The sequence below is a fragment of the Artemia franciscana genome, chromosome 14 (assembly GCF_032884065.1).
Source record: "Artemia franciscana chromosome 14, ASM3288406v1, whole genome shotgun sequence".
Classification (NCBI taxonomy): domain Eukaryota; kingdom Metazoa; phylum Arthropoda; class Branchiopoda; order Anostraca; family Artemiidae; genus Artemia; species Artemia franciscana.
Genome location: NC_088876.1, coordinates 23,306,620 through 23,331,507, shown reverse-complemented (window position 1 = coordinate 23,331,507; position 24,888 = coordinate 23,306,620). Strand labels below are relative to the sequence as shown.

Genomic DNA, 24,888 nt, shown 5'->3' with positions numbered 1-24,888 from the left:
CAGCGGCGAAATCAAGTACCTGGAACTGCGGAAGTGCATTTCACTGATATTCTCGTTACCTTTTAGCAACGTTCCAGCTGAACGTTTGTTCAGCCTCCTGAAATTGATCAAAACAGACATGAGAAATAGTCTCGAAAATGTCACCCTAATCTCACTGATCCGAGTCAATTACTAGTTGGAAAACGAAGATAAAACTTCATCAACTGTCAGTATACCGAAAGCTGTCGCTGGCTTCAAGACGAAGGCAAACGCTACGTGCGATGAAGTGCTGGAGATGACACTTGTTTGAACTTTTTTTATGTATTCTCGTTAGTGTAAAGATGTTATCATTATCTGAAGTAAAAAGATCTCAGTTTGAGCTTTTGTATGTATTCTCGTTAGTGTAAAAGATGTTATATGTTATCATTATCTGAAGTAAAAATCATGTAAATTCTGTGGAAATCTAGGGCAAAATATCCTTTTTTCTAGGGAGAAATCAGACCTAAACACGAGGACTTCTAGGGAAAATTAGTATGAAAATAGGGAAAATTGAAATCGAAAAGTGGAAGCACTGCGGGGAACATTTAAGGAAGAAATAATATAAAACAAACCAACTTGCATTTTACAATTCGCCTATAATAAAAAGAGAAAGAAAAAAAAATATCCACTAAAGTTTCAAGTAGCCTACTTTTGGAATCATGTCCTCTGAGAGATACAGCTTTTCTCTGACTACTTTTAGGTGATTATTATAGTTTGGTTGATTGTTGTGATGCTAGTCTAGCCTGTTTCATATCTGTGTCAAAAATAATGGATATATACTATTGATTTAATATAATCGTCCCATTACACTGCTTCGCCTTATTTCTCTAAGAAAAAACTCCAGAAAAGTAACTAGGCTATAAGGAAATTTGTTTGGTATGTTTGCAGAATAGGCCTAGCTGCTCTTCAAAAGGAGACATAGCCTAGGCCTACTAAGAGGAAAAGAAAAAAAAAAAAATACATTTTGGTAAAATTCTAGTCAATTGACTTCTTACTATCTCAGAAAGGGTTTAGGTTAGGAAAATGAAACTTTCAGGGATGGGTCAAGAGGCTAAATTATGTCCCAGGAAGGTATTTTGAAGTACCCACCTCCACTCCTTCTCCCTCTCAAGGGCCTTGAAATTTGCCTACATGAAATTTTGTCAAAACAACATTTTACCTTAATTTTCATTTACTAGTTGCTTTTTCTTTGCCTTTAGTTCTAAAAATGCAATTCCTGTTATTTGAGTAAAATTTTGAGCCATATCAATGTTGTTTTTTTTTTTTCAAAATTTAGGAAATGTATTTGTATATCTTTAAAACCTTATAAAATGGAATTGAGCGAAGTTATGAAGCTGAAAACAATTTTGTTGTAGCCTACTTCAATTAAGCAGAAGATCTGTTTTGCAAGGTTTCCCTTTTATAATACTCGTATTTTAAAGGGCATCAACGTTCAGGGCCCTCTTTAGGGAGAAGGAGTGGAGGTAGGTACTTCAAAATACCTTCCCAGGACATACTTTAGCCTGTAGACCCATTCCTGAAAGTTTCATTTTCCTAACCTAAACCCTTTCCAAGATAGCAAGAAGTCAATTAACTAGAATTTTACAACATTTTTTCATTTTTTTGTTTAGCATGTCTCCTTCTAAAGAGCCACTTTTCTGTAGTTTTGCCATTTGTCACACCATTTTGGCTTTGTTCAGAATCTTTGTCTTTCACAGGTCTTGGTTCACCCCCCCCAACAATATTTAAAGCCCAGTTGCCCCCCCCCCCACCACCACCAATAATTTGGAGAAAAAATTATTATATAGCCCATGCCTCTTGACTTGCCAGATGTAGACCCTTCTTACAACACCCCCTTCCAAAAATGATCATAGACCAGTAAATAAAAATTGCACAATTTCAGGTTTTTCTGGTGACAAACAGAAAAAAACTTGTATTTGAAGCACAAACACAAAGGCCCATGTTGTTTGAGTTTCAGCCACAAGCTTAAAAAACCGAAAAAACTAAGAACATATATAATATGAGCACTGGTGTCAATTGCAGTTCTGACTCTAACCTCTCCCTGAAATCAAGACTTTTACCAAAGCACTTTGAGGCTTTTGACTTTGCTAAGTCCTGGTCTATATGATTTCAAAGAAACAAAAAAAATCCCAATGTTGCTTAAGATTTGACCCAAATAACTGGGATTGTTTTTTCAGAACCTTGAGTCAAAGAAAGGTAAACTCAGATAAACATTTAAAGAGATTATTTAAATCTTGACTAGTGAAAATAGTAAGCCAATCAGTAAAAATGCCCCACCCCTGTCTCTTTCCAAATTATTATAGCCAATGATACCTCTCAATAATATTTTGTATAGTAGGATAGTTGCCTGATTTTTGACAATATTTTCAGTGCTATTCCAAATCAATCTAAAAAATAATAATAAAAAAAGATTAGGGCATAACAGGGCTGATTTTAAATTTTATCACTTATTCATGGGTTTTATCACTTATTCATGGGCATCATTAGCACACATTTCATAAATATACTTGTAATTCCATGAAACAAACATAAAATCCCAAACTTTTTTTTGTCATCTATCCCTTGCACAAATAACTAGTACTACACCTCATTCAAATACAATATTTTGCTTTATTTCATACACAAGCTGGAGAGGATTTTGTGATCTGCTTCTCAAACTGATTACTTTTATGATTGGAGGACAGTGGTTGCTGGAGGTCAATGGTTGCCAGAAAGTCCTTAGAACTGTCTTACCATTGAGCTTCACCTCCATTTTGTCATAAATCATGAACTGTTAGCAGTTTGATTAGTAAGATTAGGCATCCAATAAATTAATTTTTTTAAGATTCTGTACATCTTGTCTAAATTTTGTCAAGCAGAGATGAAAAAAAGAAGAGAACAAAATCCATGGTGCATAGGCTTCAAGTGGATCCCTCTTATTATTCTTTGTTTTTTTTTCTGGTTTATTAAAAGATTCCTGAAGGCATTCTTGGCAAGCATCTGGGAAACATTAAAGTAAGATGCTAGTATCCAGTGCTGCATTTGTGTACACATTCTTTTTTATTTTTGCAAATGAATAGTTACTAAAAAATTGAAGTTTTTTGAAGGGCATAGTGCAAAACCAAATTTGATGGACTTGAATTATATATCTACTGCAAATAAAGGTTCAACACAAAATTTACAACATTTAAAAAAATATGAGATAAAAACAGCTTTAAAAGATCCTTAGCATCACTACTCTAGGGAATATCAGGTAACAAATTATGCTTTGCCTGACACTCATTGCAGATGTGCCCAATTCAACTTTGGATGTTTGTTTGCCTGTTATTCCACACAAATTAATGGTCTTGTGTCAATTCCAAATTCTTGGTTATCCTGCCTAAGACCATAAGCAGGCATGCCTTGTTTGCCTGTCATTCCACACTAATTAATGGTCTTGTGTCAATTCCAAATTCTTGGTTATCCTGCCTGAGGCCATAGGTAGGCTTGCCTTGTTTGCCTGTCATTCCACACTAATTAATGGTCTTTTGTCAATTCCAAATTCTTTGTTATCCTGCCTAAGACCATAGGCAGGCATGCCTTGTTTGCCTCTCATTCCAGACAATCTAACAATCTTATGTCAATTTTAAATTCTTGTTCAACCTGCTGAGACTCTAGGTGGGCATGCTTTCTAAAAGCTAACAAACAAGTTTTGGTCCAATAAGAGAGTCATACTTACTCCCACCATTTATCTGTGCCTTTTAACCAAACACTTGGGAAACCTTAGGTCTCACCATGTGCCTACAAGTCCAATGGACTTGTTGGTCATGTGTCAATCCTATGAAATGGTATTCTACCTTTAGTACAAATCTTTAATGGATTTAGACTACAAATTTGACACATGTGTCAAATCTTTAAGGAGGATATAAAGTTTTTTTAGGGGGGGGGGGGCTAAGAAAAACAAGAAAAGAACACCATTAGACAAAAATATACACTCTTCTTAACTTATAGGTTTTACTGAATTGAATTTCATGTTATGCTTTGATTATTTTTAGGTTATGACTTTTGTAGTTATATACTAATGACACTCCCTCCCCCTGCCAGTCAAACCACACCCCTACTTGTGCCAAGAGAAGTCTATCATATAAAATAAAAAAAAAATCCATTATTTCTCCCAGCTACAGAGAACATTAACTATTGATTATTTATTTAAACCTTTCTTCATATATTTTGCTGCATTTCTAATGAGGGCTATTTAGAGGAAGATGAAGAATTTTATTTTATGCTTTTACTATTTTCATTCACAACTCTGTTTGCTATTCAACTAATATTATATTTCATTTTAGCCCATCTGGAAAGCTAGTTCAGATTGAGTATGCTTTGGCAGCAGTGGCTTCTGGAGCAGCTTCTGTAGGAATCAAAGGTTTGTTGTTTGTCATAAATTGATTTATCTATGGTCATATGATTATTAATATAGTCTTATTCAGTTATTGAATAAAAGTTATTGAATTACTGTTGTGCAGTGGTGCCAACTCTAAATTGCTGGAGAATGGTTCTTGAACCACACCTACCATATGATCCCTGTTACCAAGTGAGCTTAAATGACATCTCTCCAGCACTCTCTAGTCCTGATGGTTTGTTGCTTGACCTTAACACAACAACCAGATATGTCACCATCATCAACTATGGAGCATCACAGTTCTTGCAACTAATTCACTCTGAAGTGTGAATTAAGGTAATTTATAATCTTCCAGGTAAGGTTCCTTGGGATTCTGCTAAGATCTCAGAGTTGAAATTTTTAAGTAAGCAGTAGATTTTCATTGGATTAATACTGTCCAAACCCATTCAGATGCACTAATTCAAAATTAGGGAGGGGGGGGGGGGGGGGGCTAAGTGCATTTTTTAGAATTTCAGTCAGGGTATTTTGTTTTGTTTTTTTCCAATGGTAATAGCCTACCATTAAAGGTATTTTTTTCAAAATTGAGAATGCAGGGGACAGAGGTGGATAATTACTCCCCTGTCCCAATTAGTGCCACTGGACCAATCAGAGTCACTCAAGCTAAGAAAGACCTAGAAAGAATTTTCCTTATTAAAATTGGTTTTGTTTAGTTAGTTTAAAATCAGCTTTTTATTCTGGTTAAGTATTGATTCCACACTCTTTTATGCACAGGTTCTCATAATAAAAATTACAGAGGAGAGGGGGGGGGGGTTAATGCAGAAAAGATGCATGTTCTTGTTGTAATTATTTGAGATTTCAGGGAGAGGTATGGGGATGGAGTCTTTTTCTTGCCTCAGGTTTGCAGATATACTGGCATAGATCTGCATACATACAACATTTTTTAGGGTATTTCAGATTTTTTGGACTTTTCTTCAAGTGAAGGGTGTCTAAAATCTACTAAAAAGCCCATTTCAGTTCACAAAATTCTTAGGAGAGAGGAGGCGTCTTTGCCAAAAAACATTAAGGAAGCTGAGAGGTGGAGACAGATTTTTCCAAAGTCATGACCTATCTAAGTTGTCTTTTCACACCAGAAAATGGTAGCATGCTAAATTAATATGCTAATTAGAATGCCAATAGCTGGGGACATATTTTCCCAAAGTCATGACCTATCTAAGTTGTCTTTTCACACCAGAAAATGGTAGTATGCTAATTACAGATATAAATATTGTTATTGCTTCTTTGTTTTTAAATTTCATTTCTTTATTTGTAGCAATTTCTAGTAATTTGCAACAACTAGAAATTGACTAGGGGGGTCATGCAATTTGCCTGTTGTTTATATATACTGTTTATTATTGGGAAATTTACGGGAATTTTCTGCAGGGGAGGGAAGTTTTTCTATGGGGAGAATTTCCTTGAGGAGGAAAGTTTCCAGGGGAATTTTCCCAACATGATTTGAAAAACGGTCAGAAATCGAATATAAGCAAAAACAAGTTTTTTTTTTCTAACTGAAAGTAAAGAGCAACACTGAAATTTAAAACAAACAGAAATTATTTGATATAAGAAGGAAGCTGTCCCTTCTTTAGCTCCTCGCTTGTTATGCTAAAGTTTTTAATACTTTCAAAAAGCTTGTATTTGAATTCGACAGCCCTTGTGTTTCAGCAGTTGTTTTTAAAGAATCGAGACAAAAGTTAGGGTAGAGAGCCAGGGGTTGAGGAAGGGACAGCCCATCTCATGTGCAGAATAATTTCTGATCGTTTTAAGTTTCAATGTTGCCCCTTACTTTTAGCTGAAAAAACTTGTTTTTTTTATTTAATCATTAATCTACTAAAAGAGGCCGGTGATTCTTAAGTTAATCCTGTTTATGTTTCAAATAACTGATATTCAATGGTAAATTTGAATTTAGTTATTTGACTTTGGTATATTCATATTGAGTTTATCTTATATGGCGTCATAAAATATGAAAGAGTGGACTCTAAATCAATATATCATACAGTACCTTTTCAATCACTGCAGAAAATATTGTAGTTTTGCTAAAGCACAGTATAGTTTCCTCTTGGGTAAATTATTTGATTTCATAATGACTAAAAATGAATATAAATTGGGGAAGAGGGGGGCAGTACACATTCATCTGTGATAAAGCAAAAACAGTGCATTACAATTCTTATTCATATCAACAAATGCTGTAGCCTACATATGACAAGTGATACAGCCTTCATTCTTCTTATACTCAAATTGCTTGCCTTAATTTTATCTGACGTTATAGTACGGCATACTTCTCCAACCCAACGCCCCCACTCCCTCACATGAATATGAAATACCAATTAGTTTGAAAAGAAACTAAATGTTTGACATTCTACATTGTCTCTTAAACTAAAGACTTTAAAAAAAAAAAATCCTTACCCTCCCTACATTTTGTGAATGAGCACCCTTGAATATATATGAAGCCCAAGGAAATGCTTTGTGTTCTGTTTACAAGTATGCCGAAAAGGGATCCGTTATCTTTAGATAGCTGTCTACTTTTGCAACCCCTTGTATTTATGTTAATTGTTTTTCTAGCATCTAATGGAGTGGTTATAGCGACGGAGAAAAAGCACAAATCCATTTTGGTAGAAGAACATAGCATATACAAAGTAGAACAAGTGTCGCCTCACATTGGGATGGTTTATAGTGGTGAGTTTTTTTTTTCTTTTTGCGCAAAAAGCTTTGTACAAAAAAAATCGTGGCGAAAATGGTAAAACCCTAACATAGTAGTTCCAAAACTTTATTACCAAAGACATAGAATAACACATCTTCCTGAGATGTACAGTGACATCATAATGTAGATTCTTGCTGTTATGTCTGGTTGAATATAAAATTCTCTGAAATCTTCCTGAGAGTTTCTCCGAAAAAAATCGTTAGAATAGTTATCTATGCTTAATACCAGTAGCATATTCCATTGATAATGTATATTCAATAATATCCCTCTAAATATTAAAACTCGGATGTAAAGCAGAAGCTTGCCGAATATTCGTTCTCGCGAAGTCATTTTTTCCCATTGAGTCACGGGAAACTCGGTTACCAAGGCGAAATTTGGCTCCCTGCCGAAATTTGGCTTTAATTCTTTTTAGATTTTGGAAGGCCACTAATGTTTAATTTTTTTTTCAGATAGTCATTTAGACTATTATTTTTTAAACCGATGTTTCTTTTGGTCATATCGTTTTTGTCTCAAAATATATTATTTCATTTATTCCCCGCATCTGAAATTCAGAAAAAAAAAAACATTTTTCTTGGGAATCATGGCGTCTCCTTGTAAATTCTAGTAATCTCATCTTTAACTTTTTTTTTTCGTACCTGAAAGCTCATTTTAATTCGACCAAAATTGTAGTCTTTTGCTTTAATTAGAAATGGGCATGCAGTAAAAATGCACGATACATCTTTTCTAGTAAATTAATTCTAGCAACATGGACTAATCAAGTCTCTTCTATCCCTTGTTTTCACTTCGTGGTATAAGCATGGTCAGTCTGTGATAGGTTTATTTCTACTTACAAATGTGAAACATGGATCCATATTAATCGAAAAAATTCGCTTACTCTGTGTTAATAAAAATTCTAAAGCGACTGGAAGTTCAAGTAAAGTAATTTCTTTAATTTACTTTAGTAATTTCTTACTATTTAGTAATTTACTTACTTTTACTAGTTAGTCTTATTTATTTTATTTAGTAATTTCTTTAATTTACTTAAAGTAATTTACTTTGAAGACTTTTTGTAGCCAGTTTTTTCGGGCTTTAATTATAACAATTTAAAAAACAGAAGAAGTCAGTTAATGAAACATCAATTTGGGATGAGACGTGGGTAATAGCCCCCTGGATCTTTTTGGCTTCTCTATATTTAAACATATTTTTTTGTAGTATTTTTACTGAATTTTTTATAGTTTTATTGGAAATTACTCGAAAATACCCACGTAAAAAAATATTAAAGCTGATTTTTATAAATTATAAAAACCAACCTATTCTGTTTTAATAGGAATTATAAATTGACTTAATTCTAAAGTGAAAGTAATGCATTAATTTTACCAACTTTTAGATTGTCATAGATCAATTATCAATTGACCTGATTCTAAAGTGAAAGCAATTTCTTAATTTTACCAACTTCTCTAAAACCTTTTAAAGTCAGTTTTATGATGCTTTAACCATGTCTTGCTTATAAAACAAAATTAATCACTTGATGAAACAAGCACGTCCATTGGAGAAGGACAAGAAATAGGTTTCCTTCAACAGTAATGCCTTAATACTAATTAATGGGCGCATATATATTTAAATGAAAGCTTTAAATAATTTTAATAAACAATTTAAAATAATTTTGATCGTTTATTGTTCAAGAATTAGGAAAGTAATAATCGTTTCAAATCTTTAAAAAATTACAAATTTAAATTCCTAAAATTCAAATTTTGTAATTCCAATTCAGAGTACTGATGCAACAACAATAACTAATACTACTACTAACAACTCACTGCAGCATCAAGCCGCCTGAGGCCAGCACGGTCTTCTACGCTCCTACACTCTCCTCCTCCATAAAAGAAGGTAAAGGATGCGAAACTAGACCTTAAAACCCAAACCAGCGGCGCTGCTCTTCGTTTCATGGCCCTTTAGCTAGGAAGCACAATGGGGGGGGGGGCAGCCATCCTGTACTTTCGCACACACTTTCTGCTATATTCAAAGCTTCCCTCCCCCATCTATTCAAAGATTCCCTCTTTAATATCTTTCCAAGAAGCTGCAATATCTTTAAGGCCTCCTTACGACCTTTTTTCACCTCATTCAGGACAATGTGATTTTCGTTTGGTCCATGACGGATGACCAAAAAGGACGATCATTGGTAATCTGTCATCCTTCATCGCAAAACGTGTCCTAACTATTTCAATTTTTCTCTACTAGTGTTAGAAAGTGGTATACAACGATAAAGCTAAATTAGGCTTTATCGAATGCTCACTAGGGCAAAAAAGACCGATTCATTAGCTTCTTTTCTTGTGCACATTAAGATAGTTGAGTCGTGTGGTGATTGTTTGCCTCAAATCTTTGTAAGGAAATTTCTGGTATGATTCTTGCCAGAGATGAGAGACCAAGAGTAAACTCGCCATGACTAGACTATACTATCCTCAACAGAAAATTTGTGGATGGAAACATTAGTCGAATAGCTTCTTCTGATGACGAGTTGGCAAGTGACTGAATGAAGCCCGTAATTCTTAGAAGGTCATTGTCAACTGCTTCAAGGTTAGTTTTGTAAAAAAAAATGACTGTAAAAAGTTAAACGAACAAAACAGAATTGTAGTTTTTGTGCTGTTTAAGTAATTCAGAACCTGTGCATTTACCTGGGTTTTGAATTGATTTTTTTCAAGACGATCATTGAATTTCTAGATATTCACTAGGGATATCTACTAATTCACTTCCAATCAGATTGTTAGTAAAATCCTGTAGTTGTTGATAAATATGATTTGAGAGCCGAAGGTTGATATACTTTCAAGCATGAATCTTGATCGGATTTAATCATTGATTTGATTCCTTTTCTGTATGTACTTGTGGTATATGAAAGATAATCGTTTTAATGAACATTCATCTTATCAAGGAATGGGGCCTGACTTTCGTCTTTTGGTTCGAAAAGCCAGAAAAATGGCAGAGGACTACATGTACACCTACAGAGAAGAAATCCCTACTACTCGTCTTGTGCAAAAAGTCGCTTTACTTATGCAAGAATATACACAATCTGGGTAAGCTGACTTTATCTTATTTGTGGCTATTTTGACGTTTATGACATTTGTGACAAAGTGTTTCTTTTCTTTTCTTTTCTTTTTGTTATGACTGCCGCCCTCAGTTGAAATTGAATAAACCACCGGAAAGACAAAGGCCTAAAATTTCTCTCGTAGTGTTTTGACCCATCCCCCGTACCCACTCCCCTAGGAAAACTGCTTGACATTTTGGCTTAACTAATCTGGAACACAATGTGTGATACTTTCTTTAGTCTAAATTCTTAAACTTAATACGTTGAATGGATTGGCTCGGTCCATTCTTTCATATCATATTTGGTTCTGAAAATTCTCTGAAGCAGCTATGTATAAAAAATTCTGTTTCTAGAAAGGGGGAGGAGCATGACTTCGAAAAACCTGAAAAATTAATGGATTATTTGGAAAACATAAGAAAAACAGAATAGATCGTCAAAATCTCGAGTCTTTAAGGGTAGAGAAAGGCTAAAGCCCCCCTCCACCACTTTCCCCTTGCAAACATGCCTTTTAAAAGTTTTTTTTAAGGGTTTTATATCCCCTTTTCTGACTTGTAAAATAATTACGATATATAACTTGTAATATAAGAACTATTTTTGCCATATTGATGTATTTGAGGGCTTAAATGCATTCTGGGTATAAACAACTAGTTGGTCATTGATAGTCAAAAAAGCTATTACTAAAGTTTTTTTAACTTTAAGCATATTTTTCAGTAAACAGATGTAAACATACGTGAACAAAATAAAAACATTTTTTAAGTGTGTACCCTGTTCTGTACATTGTGTGTTCTACAACATAATGCCTGTTGAATTCCGACACCCAAGTTCATTTAATTTTTTTCATTGCTTATTAATTACTAATTATTTCACATTAAAGTTCAAAGGACATTAAAAGAAATTTTTATGTCTCCTTGAGCCATTTTAGTTCTGGTTATACCTTAAAGCCATAATTTTCTAAGATTTTCGGCTGGTTATTTCAAAATGATCTAGTTTTTAAGACAATATCAAACCTTTGTCAGTGCTGCCACGTTGAACACTGAGAATGAATAAGAAAAACTAGTTTGTTAAATTTGGCAAAGCATTAACGATCTGTTAAATCTGAAAAGCTGCTAAAGCCTCAAACTGAAGCTGCACCTTCAGTTGTTTACTGCCTTGTGTTTTAGTTTATGGTTCTGTCGATTTTCCTCCCATGTTCTTTTTATGGCACTTGGTACAAACCAAGTGACATATGGCAATCGCAAATTCTGTCGGTCTGTCGGTCCCGGTTTTGCTACTTTAGGCACTTTGAGATAAGACGATTTAAGCTAGGACGATGAAATTTGGCAGGCGTATCAGGGACCGGACCAGATTAAATTAGAAATAGTCGTTTTCGTGATTTGACCATCTGGGGAGGGGGGGGGTGGGTGGGGGGTCGGTTAATTCGGAAAAATAGAAAAAAATGAAGTATTTTTAGCTTACGAACGGGTGATGGGATCCTAATGAAATTTTACGTTTGGAAGTATATTTTGTCTCAGAGCTCTTATTTCAAATCCCGAACAGATCCGCTGAAATTGGGGGGAGTTGGGGGAACCTAAAATCTTGGAAAATGCTTAGAATGGAGGGATCGGGATGATACTTGGTGGGAAAAATAAGCAGATACGTGATTGACATAACCGGGACGGATCTGCTCTGTTTGGGGGAGTTGGGGATGGGGTTAATTCTGAAAATTGGAAAAAAATGAGGTATTTTAGCTTACGAAGGAGTGATCGGATCTTAATGAAATTTGAAATTTGGAAGAGTATCGTGTCTTAGAGCTCTTATTTAAATCCTGACTGGATTCGGTGACATTGGGGGGAATTGAGGGGGGAACCTAAAATCTCGGAAAACACTTAGAGTTGAGTGATCGGGATGAAACTTGGTGGGAAAAATAAGCACAAGTTCTAGATACGTGATTAACATAACCGGAATGGATCCGCTCTCTTTGAAGGAGTCGGGGGGGGGGGGGTTAATTCTGAAAAATTAGAAAAAATAAGGTATTTTTAACTTACGAAGGAGTGATCGGATCATAGTGAAATTTGATTCTTGGAAGGATATCGTGTCTCAGAGCTCTTCTATTAAATCCCAACGGGATCCGGTGACATTGGGGGGAGTTGGGGGGCCTAAAATCTTGGAAAACACTTAGAGTGGAGCGATCGGCATGAAACTTGGTGGTAAAATAATTGTAAGTCCTAGATACGTGATTGAAATAACTGGAACGGGTCCGCTCTTATTGGGGGGTTGGGGGAGGAGGGTTAATTCTGAAAATTAAAAAAAGAGTTATTTTTAACTTACGAAGGAGTGATCGGATCTTAATGAAATTTGATGTTTAGAAGGATATCGTGTCTCAGAGCTCTTATTCTAAATCCCGACCAGATCCGGTCAAGGGGAAGTTGGGGGGGGGGGATGAACCTAAAATCTTGGAAAATGCCTAGAATGGAGGGATCGGGATGAAACTTGGTGGAAAAATAAGCACAAGTCCTAGATACGGGATTGACATAACCAGAACGGATCTTCTCTCTTTGGGGGAGTTGGGGGGAGGGTTGATTCTAAAAAATCAGAAAAATGAGGTATTTTTGACTTACGAAAGAGTGATCGTATCTGAATGAAATTTCATATTTAGAAGGACCTCGAAACTCAGATCTCTTATTATAAATCCTGACCAGATCCAGTGTCATTAGGTGGGGGGCGGAAATCTTGGAAAACGCTTAAAGCGGAGGGATCAGGATGGTACTTGGTGGAAAGAATAAGCACAAGTCCAAGATCGGTGACTGACTTAACCGGACCAGATCCGCTCTCTTTGGTAGTGTTGGGGGGGAGTAATTCGGAAAAATTAGAAAAATGAAGTATTTGTAGTTTACGAACGGGTGATCAAATCTTAATGAAGTTTGATATCTAGAAGGATCTTGTGCTTTAGAACTCTCATTTTAAATCTCGACTGGATCCGGTAACATTGAAGGGGGTTGGAGGGGGAAACCGAAATTCATGGAACATGTGAAAATCGAGGTATCTTACGAATGAGTAATTGGATCTTAATGAAACTTGATATATAGAACAGTCTTTTGTCTCAGATGCTCCATTTTCAATTCGAATCGGATCCGGGGACATAGAGGGTTGGAGGGGGGAAACAGAAATCTTGGAAACCGGAAATCTTGGAAAACCCTTAGAGTGGAGAGATCGGGATGAAAGTTGATGGGAAGAATAAGCACAAGTTATAGATACGAGATTGACATAATTGGTACGGATCCGCTCTCTTTGAGGGAGCTGTGGGTTGTTAACCGGATCTCAATGAAATTTGATATTTAGAAGGAATTCATGTCTCAGAGTTCTTATTTCAAATCCCGACCAGATATTTTGACATTGGGTGGAGTTGGAGGGGGGAACCTGAAATCTTGAAAAACGCTTATAAATGTCGTAGATACGTGATTGACGTAACCGGGCTGGATCTGCTCTCTTTGGTGGAGTTAGGTGGTGGGGTTCAGGGCTTTGGCGAGTTTGGTGCTTCTGGACGTGCTAGGATGATGAAAATTGGTAGGCCTGTCAGGGAGCTGCTCAAATTGACTTGGTAAAGTCGTTTTCCCCGATTCGACCATCTGGGGACTGAAGGGAGAGGAAAAATTAGAAAAATTGAGGTATTTTTAACTTACGAGGGGTGATCGGATTTTAATGAATTTTGATATTTAGAGTTGAGAGCTCTTATTTTAAATCCGGACCGGCATTAAGCCGCTGATTTTCCTTTAAAGCAATCTATTGATTCTTAGAATGTTGCTTGAGCTCATACCATATGAGCTCCTGGCTCTTGACTCTTTCGACCTCGTCACAAGTGCCATATGAGCTCTTAGCTCTTGTTTTGTTTGGTGCTGGCTATTACCAAAAACTGCATAAGTGCATAGAAAGAACCTTCACTGTCCTTGGTATTTCAGTCTTAATTTTATTTGGTATATGTAATTTTTCCTTTTTTTATCAAGACCCGGTAGATGACTAAATGATTTTATATGGTTGCAATTCCAAACAGAAATATAACTCTAGAGGGATAAATTTAAAATTCGTGAATTTGGCATATTTCAATTAGCTTAAAAATTAGGTTATTTTTACATATAGTAGACCAGGGTAGGCTAGGTCTTCGTTGAAGTAAGGATGCTAGGGCTGTTTTTAAAAAGTTTTTTAAAAAACATTATTAGTTTTAATTCTCACATTTTTACATAAGTTTGTATATATATACATATATCTATATATATAAAAATAAGTTGTCTGTGTGTGTGTGTGTCTGTCGAGTGACGTCATGTTTGTGTGTCGACTGACGAAATTACAGACCGGGACATCGGGACACAAATGACGACCGGGACACCGGCACATCTATCTATATATATAAAAATAAGTTGTCTGTCTGTCTGTGGATCAGGTGACGTCATGTTTCTGTGTCCACTGACGTCATGAAATTAGTTGTCGTCATTTTTGCTTTGACGGTGACGTCATTAACGGTATTTAAGACATTTGTTCACGGAAAAATGTTTAATTGTAAAATGACTGAAGAACCTACAATGGCAACAGCCGAGGAAGCTGCTCAAAGAGTTTATGCCAAAAAACTTGCTGCTGATAGAGAAAGTAAGAAAAGAAAGCGTTCCGAGGAATCACAAGAACAGCAAGAAAACAGGCTTGCGGCTAAAGAACGCAAAACCGCGCAGTTAGATGAAAATCCACCTGGACAGCGAGAGTCAAAACATATCAAAACTGAAAATGATAGCGATGATGATTGGGTTTGGGATTTTGACTTGGATAAGGTCATCAATGCCTACCAGATTTAAGTTAAAAAAACAAAGGTTCGTCGGTATGTACTTCATAGTGACGCTGAAAAATAAAGAAGAAAAAGAAAACTGAAAAAAGAAAAAAGGTAAAAAACTAAAAAAAAACTAAAAAGAAAAAACACTCAAAGAGAAATTACAGACCGGGACACAAATGACGACCGAGACAGAGGGAATATAAGTGACGACCGGGAACCTCAAAGAGAAATTACAGACTGGGACACCCGGACACAAATCACGACCGGGACACAGGGAATATAAATGACGACCGGGACACAGGGACACAACTACAACGGGGACGCCGGGGGCACAGGCGGGATATATAAATGACGACCGGGACACAGGGATTGTTCGAATAGAAATTACAGACCGGGACACCGGGACACAAATGACGACCGGGACACCGGGACACAGGGAATACAAATGACGACCGGGACACTCAAAGAGAAATTACAAACTGGGACACCGGGACACAAATGACGACCGGGACACAGGGAATATAAATGACGACCGGGACACAGGGACACATTATTAGAATAATGAGGTATAGATCTGAATACGGATTGTTTTTCCCATGGACAATTATATGTTGCATGTTCAAGAGTCATTAAACCTGACAATCTATTTATATGCACAGACAATGGGACAGCGAAGAATGTTGTATATTCGCATGTTTTACGTAGTTAAAAACATATATTTATATCTATCTCTATTCACAGGTGGGACACAGGGACACAACTACAATGGCGCGTAACTAATATGGCGCGTAACGACTTACGCGCGCGGGGGGGCTTGGGGGGCGCGAAGCGCCCCACCAACTAGGTGTTAGGGTGGCGCGAAGCGCCACCCCAACAGCTAGTAGGGAATATAAACGACGACCGGGACACTCAAAGAGAAAGCGACCGGGACACAAGGAATGTTCGATTAGCAATCACCATCAACAAAGCACCGGGACACAAATGACGACCGGGACACAGGGAGTATAAATGACGACCAGGACATAAGTAAAAAAAAAACTAAAAAAACTGAAAAAAGGTAAAAACTACAAAAAAACTAAAAAGAAAAAAAAACTAAAAACTAATAAAAAAAGTAAAAAAGCTAAAAAACTAAAAAAACTAAAAAATAAAAAAAATAAAAAAAATAAAAAAAATAAAAAAAGGAAAAAAATGAAAAATAAAGGAGAAAAACAAAACTAAAAAAATAAAAAAAAAAAAAACTAAAAAGAAAAAAAGGGGAAAAATACAAAAATTTATTTCATCATATACCATTTCAGAAACGAATGTATATACAGACCGGGACACCGGGATACAAATGACGACCGGGACACAGGGAATATAAATGACGACCGGGACACAGGGACACAACTACAACGGGGACGCCGGGGGGCACAGGGGGATATATAAACGACGACCGGGATATATAAACGACGAAACAAGCAAACAATTGCTTGTTTCAGGGGAGCACAAACCTTAAAAGCTTGCCAAGATTTTGCTGCCCATCAAGTTTCGATCAAAGACATGGGCATTTTATTTATGGGCTGTCAATTCATAAAATTTTGTGGAAATAGAGAAAAATATAATTTTCGAAGTCTAGGGGGGTGGGGGGGTAGGAGGTGATGATAATGTTGTGGTCCTGTCTATTCATTTTTAATAGAAATACCCTTAAAAAAGCTATTTTTCAATGCAAATTCTAGAAGGTTGATATTTTTTTCAAAATTTAGAGGTGAATAAAAGATCTAGGGGGCAATTACCCCTTCCACTACTCCTCAATTGACGTTGTTCAAGTAGCTGGTTCTTTTTTTTTTAGTATGACATGATTAAAGCCTAAAAAAGTGGGTTCAAAAAGCTATAAAACCACCGGCAAAATTAAGAAATTACTTTGCTTTGACCCTTAAAATTTAATTAAAACAGAATAATGTGATTTTTATCAATTACATGGATCCATCCTTCGCATATTTTAAGTTCACAAGTAAAAAATAATAATATCACACACTGGAAATGCTTACACCACCAAATAAAATGGAGCCCCTAAAGAGATTCGATTAATCTACGTCGCTTGAATTTAAATACATTTTTTCGTATTAGTGCAACATTTATGAAGGGTGTCTAAAAAAGAACGCTGGTTTTGACAAACCCCGACCACGAATCTACTTTGGTCCATCAATATTACGGTTTGAATCCTGTACGACCTGATTTAAAAGAAGATGAATATTGTCAGCCTTAAAGCTAATAGGCTGTTAGTGGAGTAGAGGTTTTTGAAGGGGTGACTATGGTTCTCTAATCATACAGCTTGCAAGTCTTTGTGTAGTTACAGTTCAAGCAGGTGTTTCACTTCTGAAGCAGGGTGTTTCAGGAGTAGGTGTTGGAGCCAGCATCAAAACATCAAATGTGGGTTTCCCCCATGGTAGTACCCAGAGTCACGAGTTTACAAAAACAAACTCCGTAAACTCAAACAAGAAATTCGTCGGGTTCTGAACGCAGTTGATGGGGGAATGTGTGAGTGAATGAGTGGCTAGCACGGGGGTTCGCATGTATGATATTGTGATTCACGTATAATCTCAACATCTCCTTAAGAGAACGGTGTGTTTTGTTTTGATTTGTTCAAATAAATAAATTCCATTTATAGTCGATTCAAATCCTGGGCTTGTTTTGAGACACCCTTTAGATGTTAAGCTAGGGTGTAATTTATATTCATCATTTGTCCAGAGTTTGTCACAAAAAAAAAGTTATAAATAAAATATAAAATCGGTTTTCTAAACCGAAACTATCAAGAATAGTGAAAATGAAACCTGATTGTTCATGTTGGATAAGCGGAAATTATCGTTTACTCCTGCAAAACCTCATTGTTGTGTCTGTTCGGCCCGACAAACGAAAAGTGTAAAGGAAATAGTCGAAAGCATGGCTTATTAAAACAGCGAAGAATAAGTGTAAACGGACAAATCTGGTACTTAAAAACCAATCTTTATTTGTGTGATAAGGGACAAAAAGATTTTACATCTTAGAATACACAGATTACAGAGAGTAGGTTTTGCCTTGTCTTTATTCATTGCTCCTTGAAAAGACGGTAAAAATAGGTAAAAAATAAAGCTTTATTTAATGATTTCTTCTTCGGGAAAGAAATCGTAACAATAAAGAAGTATCTGTTTTTCTCATCTATTGGGACTAAAACTAAACTCTGTTTCTGGTCTAAGATCTTGGTTTTCATTTTGTGAGGCTACTTGCGGAAATTGAACTGATTTCCTCCAGTTCGATATCTGTCATGAGGTAGTAATAGGTGAATTAAGTTCCCTGTCAACTTTTTAATCCCAGCGAATCAGATAGAAAGTGCTTTTTCTTGTCTATTTAAAGTAGATATGGTCTTGAAATGAATCTTCAATGCTCCAATCTCAAAGCTTGAAACTAATTGCTCAAGGCTACTTTTTCTGTGTGGACTTTAATTGCCTCCATTTCAGAATTGCGTTTGTTCAACGGAAAAGATTTTTAGACTGTATATGGAAGTTTAAAAAAAAAAATGAAGATTTGAAAAGCACAGGGAATAGTGAAATCATTAATAAATTCTATGATAAATTAAGTACATAAACGGAATAAAATAAATATGATTCTCATTCATTTCAAATTGTCATTCTTATTCTTTTTAAATTCATTCATTTCAAATGTATTGAAATATAGAAAGTCAATTGGCAAATTATAATTTGGCTCTCGGAATTAGTCCCTAAAAGTCCCCTTTTTTGGCTGAAGTCCCTTCCAAGTCCCTTTTTATGATTAAAGTCCCTTAACTCCCCCCAAAGTCCCTAAAATTATCTATTTGGGAGTGTGGCATATTTGAAAACTGAAGCATAATATGTTTGAAAGACCCTGTTTAGGTAATATAGCTTCTCCACATATCTGGTTTTACTGGTGTCTTCGTTATGCTGTTTCAGTTTAGAAAGAAGCAACAAAACAATGGGAACTTTGTCTGTGGCTAAAGTGTCTGTTGTAGTAGGAATTTTGTAAGTAAAGGCAGCTAATAACAGCACAAAATTGGCCTATATGGTGGGTGGGATGGGTTAGTCTTTTCGTTATAAAATTAAAGGATAGATAATTTCCTGTAGCTTTATAAAATGAACGATAACAGTATAAGTTTGTTTGATTCGGCTTGTATTCCATTAGTACAAACTATATATTATTTACTTTGTACTTTGATCAGGACACAAGCTAGGTTTCTCTCCCTGGCGATAGGATCAGGCAGACTTTTGAATTCTATAGGTTACGGTCTTAGGTTAATGGAGCGATGATTTCGAGCCATGATCGCCCATCTGCGACCGTGTCTCTGGAACCCGCCAATCGGCTCGAGGTCAGATTTGACGGTTTTGAGCTAAGTTTTGGCTTGTCCTCCATGTCATTTCCTCTAATCAGGTGCTGGTTTGCAGCGTAGGTTTTAATTTGTAAAAGTCTCGGTCGGTCTTCGGCTAACATGGCCGAACCTTGACAAGCGGGGGTGTCGAATTAAAGTTGTGATGTCGTACTTCTAGTCACATCTTTGGTGGATGATCGTGTTTGGGATTCGGTTGCTGAGACGTAACTCCAGTATTTTCCTCAGGGATCTGTGTTCAAAAGCGTTGAGGGTGCGTGCCTTGGTTACTTTTAAGGGTCAAGTCTCGCAGCCGTACAGTAAGACCAATTGGAATAGGGTATCGTAAGCACAGATTTTTGTTTTCTGGTGGATTTCCTTCCTTTCCCATAGCGGCTTCCACAACTGTGCAAAGACAGATCGGAAGCTGATGCAATGCGATATTGGATTTCTTCGCTACATCCGCTGTTGATGTCGATGTGCGATCCGAGGCTCTTGAATTTATTGACAACTTCATCCTGCCTTTTCTCAAGGGTTAGAGGGATAGAGTTTATATCCGGGGCGTTAGACATAGCATTAGTCTTGTCAATATTAATATTGAGCCCCACTGGGGTAGCAACTTCGGAGACATTTAAAAGCACGTTCTGGGCTTTGCCAAGAAGAGCAAAATCATCGGCATAATCCAGGTCGGTGGTGCTGAAATCAGGGCTAACCTTGACTCCTTTGAAGTTTAGCATTACTTTTTTATTACCCAGTCGACGACAAAATTTAACAGTTCGAGAGAGAGTACACATCCTTGCCTCATACCGAAGTCGTTATTGAATAGCGGGGAAATTTCTCTGTTGACCTGGATACAGGCTCATGTGTGTTGATAGTAAGCCTAAATTGGTCGTATGATCTTGGGTGGGACACAATCCTCTTCCATCGCCATCCAAACTCCTCCCCGGATGACTGAATCGAAGGCCGTAATGAAGTTGATGAAGACAGTGACGGTGACTTGTTGATGCTTGGCTCTATGTTCAAAAATCTGTCTCAAGGTGAAGAGTTGGTCAATACAGCCCAAGTCGGCTCTGAAACCAGATTGGTTGGGACTTGTTCTTCCGTTGTGGACTTTGTGGAATCGATTAAGCATAATCATTGCAAAGACCTTTCCTGCAATACTCATTAGTGAGATCCCTCTGTAATTTTGCATTCACTGCGGTCGCCTGTCTTGAAGACAGGCATATATATTCTTTTCCTCTAGAGATTAGCTGGTAAACTAATAGCAGGTTGAGTGAGAAGAGGTACCATTGGTGGAATGTTCAGATGGCAAAACATATTTTATTCAGTTTCTTCCCTACCATGTGTTGTGATTCACCTAAAAAAAGGATATGCTTGCAGAACTTGAATTCGTGCATTCATAATTTGAGCTTTTTACAAAATTCACAGCAGAGTCTCAGAAGAAAGAACCCTTTATGCGCACTCTTTATGCCAAGCTGAAAAACTTGCTTCTCACTCTTTTGGCGAGACGTCTGAAAACCAACATTTTTATCTCTGCTGATGAAATTTGTACCACTTTGCTTGAGAATTTGATCAACTATTTTCAGAATACTATTGTGAGTGAGCAGGTTGAGCGTGTGTTATGTGCTCAGGAACTCACCGTGGAAGAAAGAAAAGGGGCCCGTCGACAATCGAGAATGTATTTCAAGGCAACTGCAAAACACTAGATCAAGAAGTATCCCATCTTCTTTAATAGCCGTCTCGAAGCGCTTAGGTGTCTGGATCCCACAGAAAGGAAAAAAAGTGAGAAGTCTATCAGATATAGTTGTGCTTGCTCGAGAAATCCCAGTAGGAGTAATTGTTGATAGTGTTAGAAGTGAGTGGGTATTAATGCAAGTCGAAAACTTCGTAGAAGCAACGCCATCACATTTCGACCATTAATGTCATCAAATCTTCGGTATGATAGATGCTTTTGGTGAACAAAAGCCTTTTGTCGAAGCTTATAAAAGCTGTATTGACATTATCACACGAGAGTGCTGAGGTAGAGAGGGGTGTTTTGCTCTGAGCAAGACTTCTTCTGTCGGACAGAATCTCCATGTCAGAAAGAGTCTTGAATGGGAAGCTGTGTATGATGGACGAATTGAGCACATATGGAGACAAGCTTGAAAGGTTTCCCGTTGACTTTGCCTAGGTCGGGCTGATCAAAATACCAAAACTTTTTGGAGAGCAAGGCAAGAAAACAAGCTGCTGGGTTCAAGAGAAAAAAAGGAGCTAAAGCTAGTTGACATATCTAACAAAAAAGGACCTAGATAGACTTGAGAAATCATTGCAAGAAAAGCGATCTCTGGGAAACAAAAACGAGCAATTGTTGACGTACTCTTGAAATAGGCCACTGATTGCTTACAGAGAGTGATCGCGTCAAAGGATTCCGTAGACATCGCCATAGCCAATTCCCTACTAAAGAGTGCCAGGAAAATGCGAGAAGACGAAAAAAACGAACCATAAGGAAAAGATCGGGCTGAAAGGGACATACAAAAGAGGAAGTTGGACGTTATAATCTCAAAGAAGTCGAAAAAGTGAATGAGTTAGCTTGCAAGTTGAAGTCTTATGGACTATTTTTATTTGTTCCTAGTCTTGAAATTGTTTTTTTTTTGTTTTAAACTAACATAATTGAATGATTGAACAGAAAGAAAATGGAAAAACAGAAACAACCGAACCGTCTCCAGAGAAAATGAGTTCCTTCCGTGACTCCTTAATATGATGATTTTTAGGGTGACTTGGACACGGTTTCTAATTCACGAGCAAAGAATGTTTCGACTGTGAATCAATATAATCAATATAATTCCCCACTTTAGTTTCTTTTCGCCCCTAAAAGTCCCTTGACAGGTCGTCAAGTCCCATTTCTAATGAGCTGGAATCGTTCCGATCCCTGCTGATTAACTCTAGTTAATTTCAATGACCTCCCATTAAATTAAACTTATCGCTGCATTAACCAATCTTGCCCATTCTTGTCCATTGGTGCATTACCATTCATTAACCAACTTGAAGTTCTCGGAGTAGGGTCATAAAACCCTGTACTGTCCAGCGAACCAGGCGTTCCCCAGAAAAAACTAACTATAATAGATTCAGCCAGGCAGGCAGGAATCGTTTTAAGGAGGATATTTCGAAAGAGGGCAAATATATACAATTTAAGGGGGATGTTTCGAGAGAGGGCAAATATATAAATAGCAAAAAAAAAACAGGCCAATTACATGAGGAATGAGAAAAAAAAACTCAAGAAACCATAGAAATCTCTATATATTTGCCGGGAGGAGAACACAATCCCTGTTTTTCTGTGCCCGTGGCAGAATTGGACTTTTTTTTTATCTTTCCTATGACGGGCGTTATATCTTTCTTAATTGAATATATCTTGATCCTTCGCGCGGAATTATCTCTTAGGCCAAAGATCATAAATACCAAGGACACAAAATGTCAGGGACGAGGTCTTGATTCCATTACTAATAACTTTTGCAGCTGTTCTTTACAAGATGAAAATATATTCAGCCCATGAACCAGAAAATATATTGTGGGAATAAGAATATTATTTCTCCAACTGGCAACTTAAAATGTATTTTTCTAAGCAACGAAGAGTGAATTCAGTTAGAAATCTGTTCTCATTGTTCTACAGAGCAGACGAAAAGAATCTTATTAATGACTCGGAATGGTAATTCCAAGATTCAGCATTAAAGTGAATTAACTCCCAGAACAAAAGCAATATCAGGGAAGTTGGTCTTGAAGTTTCGTGATTAATGTTGGACCGTCTATTTTTTATTTTATTCACAGGTTAAAGGAGATCATTTATTTTTATATTTTCTTAATATTTATGTTTATTTACTTTATATTTATTTATTTTTAAGCCATGTCAACTGTGGCTGAAATATTTTGACTAATATGCCAAGTCGACTGTGGTAATTCCATAGGTATTATGTGACAGTTTGTCGAAGGGATATTTGTAACCATCCTATTACTCTCGATCGATTGGTCTAATCTATCTCCCAGAATCTTTTTTGGGTCTCAAAATTATTAGGAATTTTGTTTCTTTCCAAAAACCTGTCATATTCCCAATCCTAAAATGCACTGGAACTTTGACCTTAAAAAAAATGAGTGTCTTATCCTGAAGACTAAATGCAATTCTTAACCGTACAAACTATTTGCCAATAACAAGAAGTAACACAGTGTTGGTGTTTTTCACTTTTTTCCACTGTCCCTTAAAACTTAATATTTGATCCTAACTTGCCGCTTATAGAATTACCGCAGCTGAAGTAGAACTTAATTAACATACCCACTGATTGCCGCCGAGTTTCAGCTATGTTCGACTGTCAGTAGTTTCAAGTGTCAAAAATGCAACTGCTTGTTTTTCAATTTTTTCCACTCTCCCTTAAAACTTAATATTTGATCCTAACTTGCCGCTTATAGAATTACCGCAGCTGAAGTAGAACTTAATTAACATACCCACTGATTGCCGCCGAGTTTCAGCTATGTTCGACTGTCAGTAGTTTCAAGTGTCAAAAATGCAACTGCTTGTTTTTCAATTTTTTCCACTCTCCCTTAAAACTTAATATTTGATCCTAACTTGCCGCTTATAGAATTACCGCAGCTGAAGTAGAATTTAATTAACATACCCACTGATTGCCGCCGAGTTTCAGCTATGTTCGACTGTCAGTAGTTTCAAGTGTCAAAAATGCAACTGCTTGTTTTTCAATTTTTTCCACTCTCCCTTAAAACTTAATATTTGATCCTAACTTGCCCTTATAGAATTACCGCAGCTGAAGTAGAATTTAATTAACATACCCACTGATTGCCGCCGAGTTTCAGCTATGTTCGACTGTCAGTAGTTTCAAGTGTCAAAAATGCAACTGCTTGTTTTTCAGTTTTTTCCACTCTCCCTTAAAACTTAATAATTGATCCTAACTTGCCACTTATAGAATTACCGCAGGTGAAGTAGAACTTAATTATCACACCCACTGATAGCCGCCGAGTTTCGGCTATGTTCGATTGTCAGTAGTTTCAAGTGTCAAAACGCAACTGCTTCACTTTAATATCTTTAGTGCTGTAAAACTTTTCAATGATCCTATATTTTACCCTTTAATACCTAATTTTTGTTCAACGTGATTCAGACACGTACTTCGAGGGAGCCTTCGAGTGTGTGTCCCCTTGAAAACGTGAAATGTTTATACTTTCCCTCATTATCTCTTATTTCTCCCACATGTTTCTCCTATTTTCTCTTATCACCCTCCCTAACCTCTTTTGGAAATGCTTGTCTTGGTTCTAGGTTATTTGGTAATTGACCAAAGGTTATGCCTGATAAATAACGTAAAATGTCAGACACGAGGTCTAAATTTTCCTACTAATTGGGCTTTGCAGCTGTGTTTTACTAAAATGGGCGGATATTTAGCTGTATCTGGATTCCAGAATATCAATGAGAATAAGAATAGTATGCCCCCAACTTGTAATTTATACTTATTTTCTCAAGCAATGAGCGTTGAATGCAACAGGAAAATCTCTTCGCAATGATATAAAGAGTGGAAAACAGAAAATAATATTAAATCAGAGTGGATGATAA

At 36.6% G+C, this 24,888-nt stretch overlaps 1 protein-coding gene across 1 annotated transcript in view; it reads left to right on the top strand.

The window, feature by feature from the left end:
- The first annotated feature begins 560 nt into the window (after positions 1 to 560).
- The window catches only part of LOC136035469 (proteasome subunit alpha type-2-like), a 55,443-nt gene continuing 31,115 nt past the window's right edge, over positions 561 to 24,888 (top strand). Inside the window, exons 1-4 of the mRNA XM_065717283.1 lie at positions 561 to 718; positions 4,323 to 4,399; positions 6,971 to 7,084; positions 10,012 to 10,153. Of these exons, the coding sequence (XP_065573355.1) occupies positions 678 to 718; positions 4,323 to 4,399; positions 6,971 to 7,084; positions 10,012 to 10,153 (374 nt within the window). The 5' untranslated portion in view covers positions 561 to 677. The remainder of the gene's footprint in view (positions 719 to 4,322; positions 4,400 to 6,970; positions 7,085 to 10,011; positions 10,154 to 24,888) is intronic.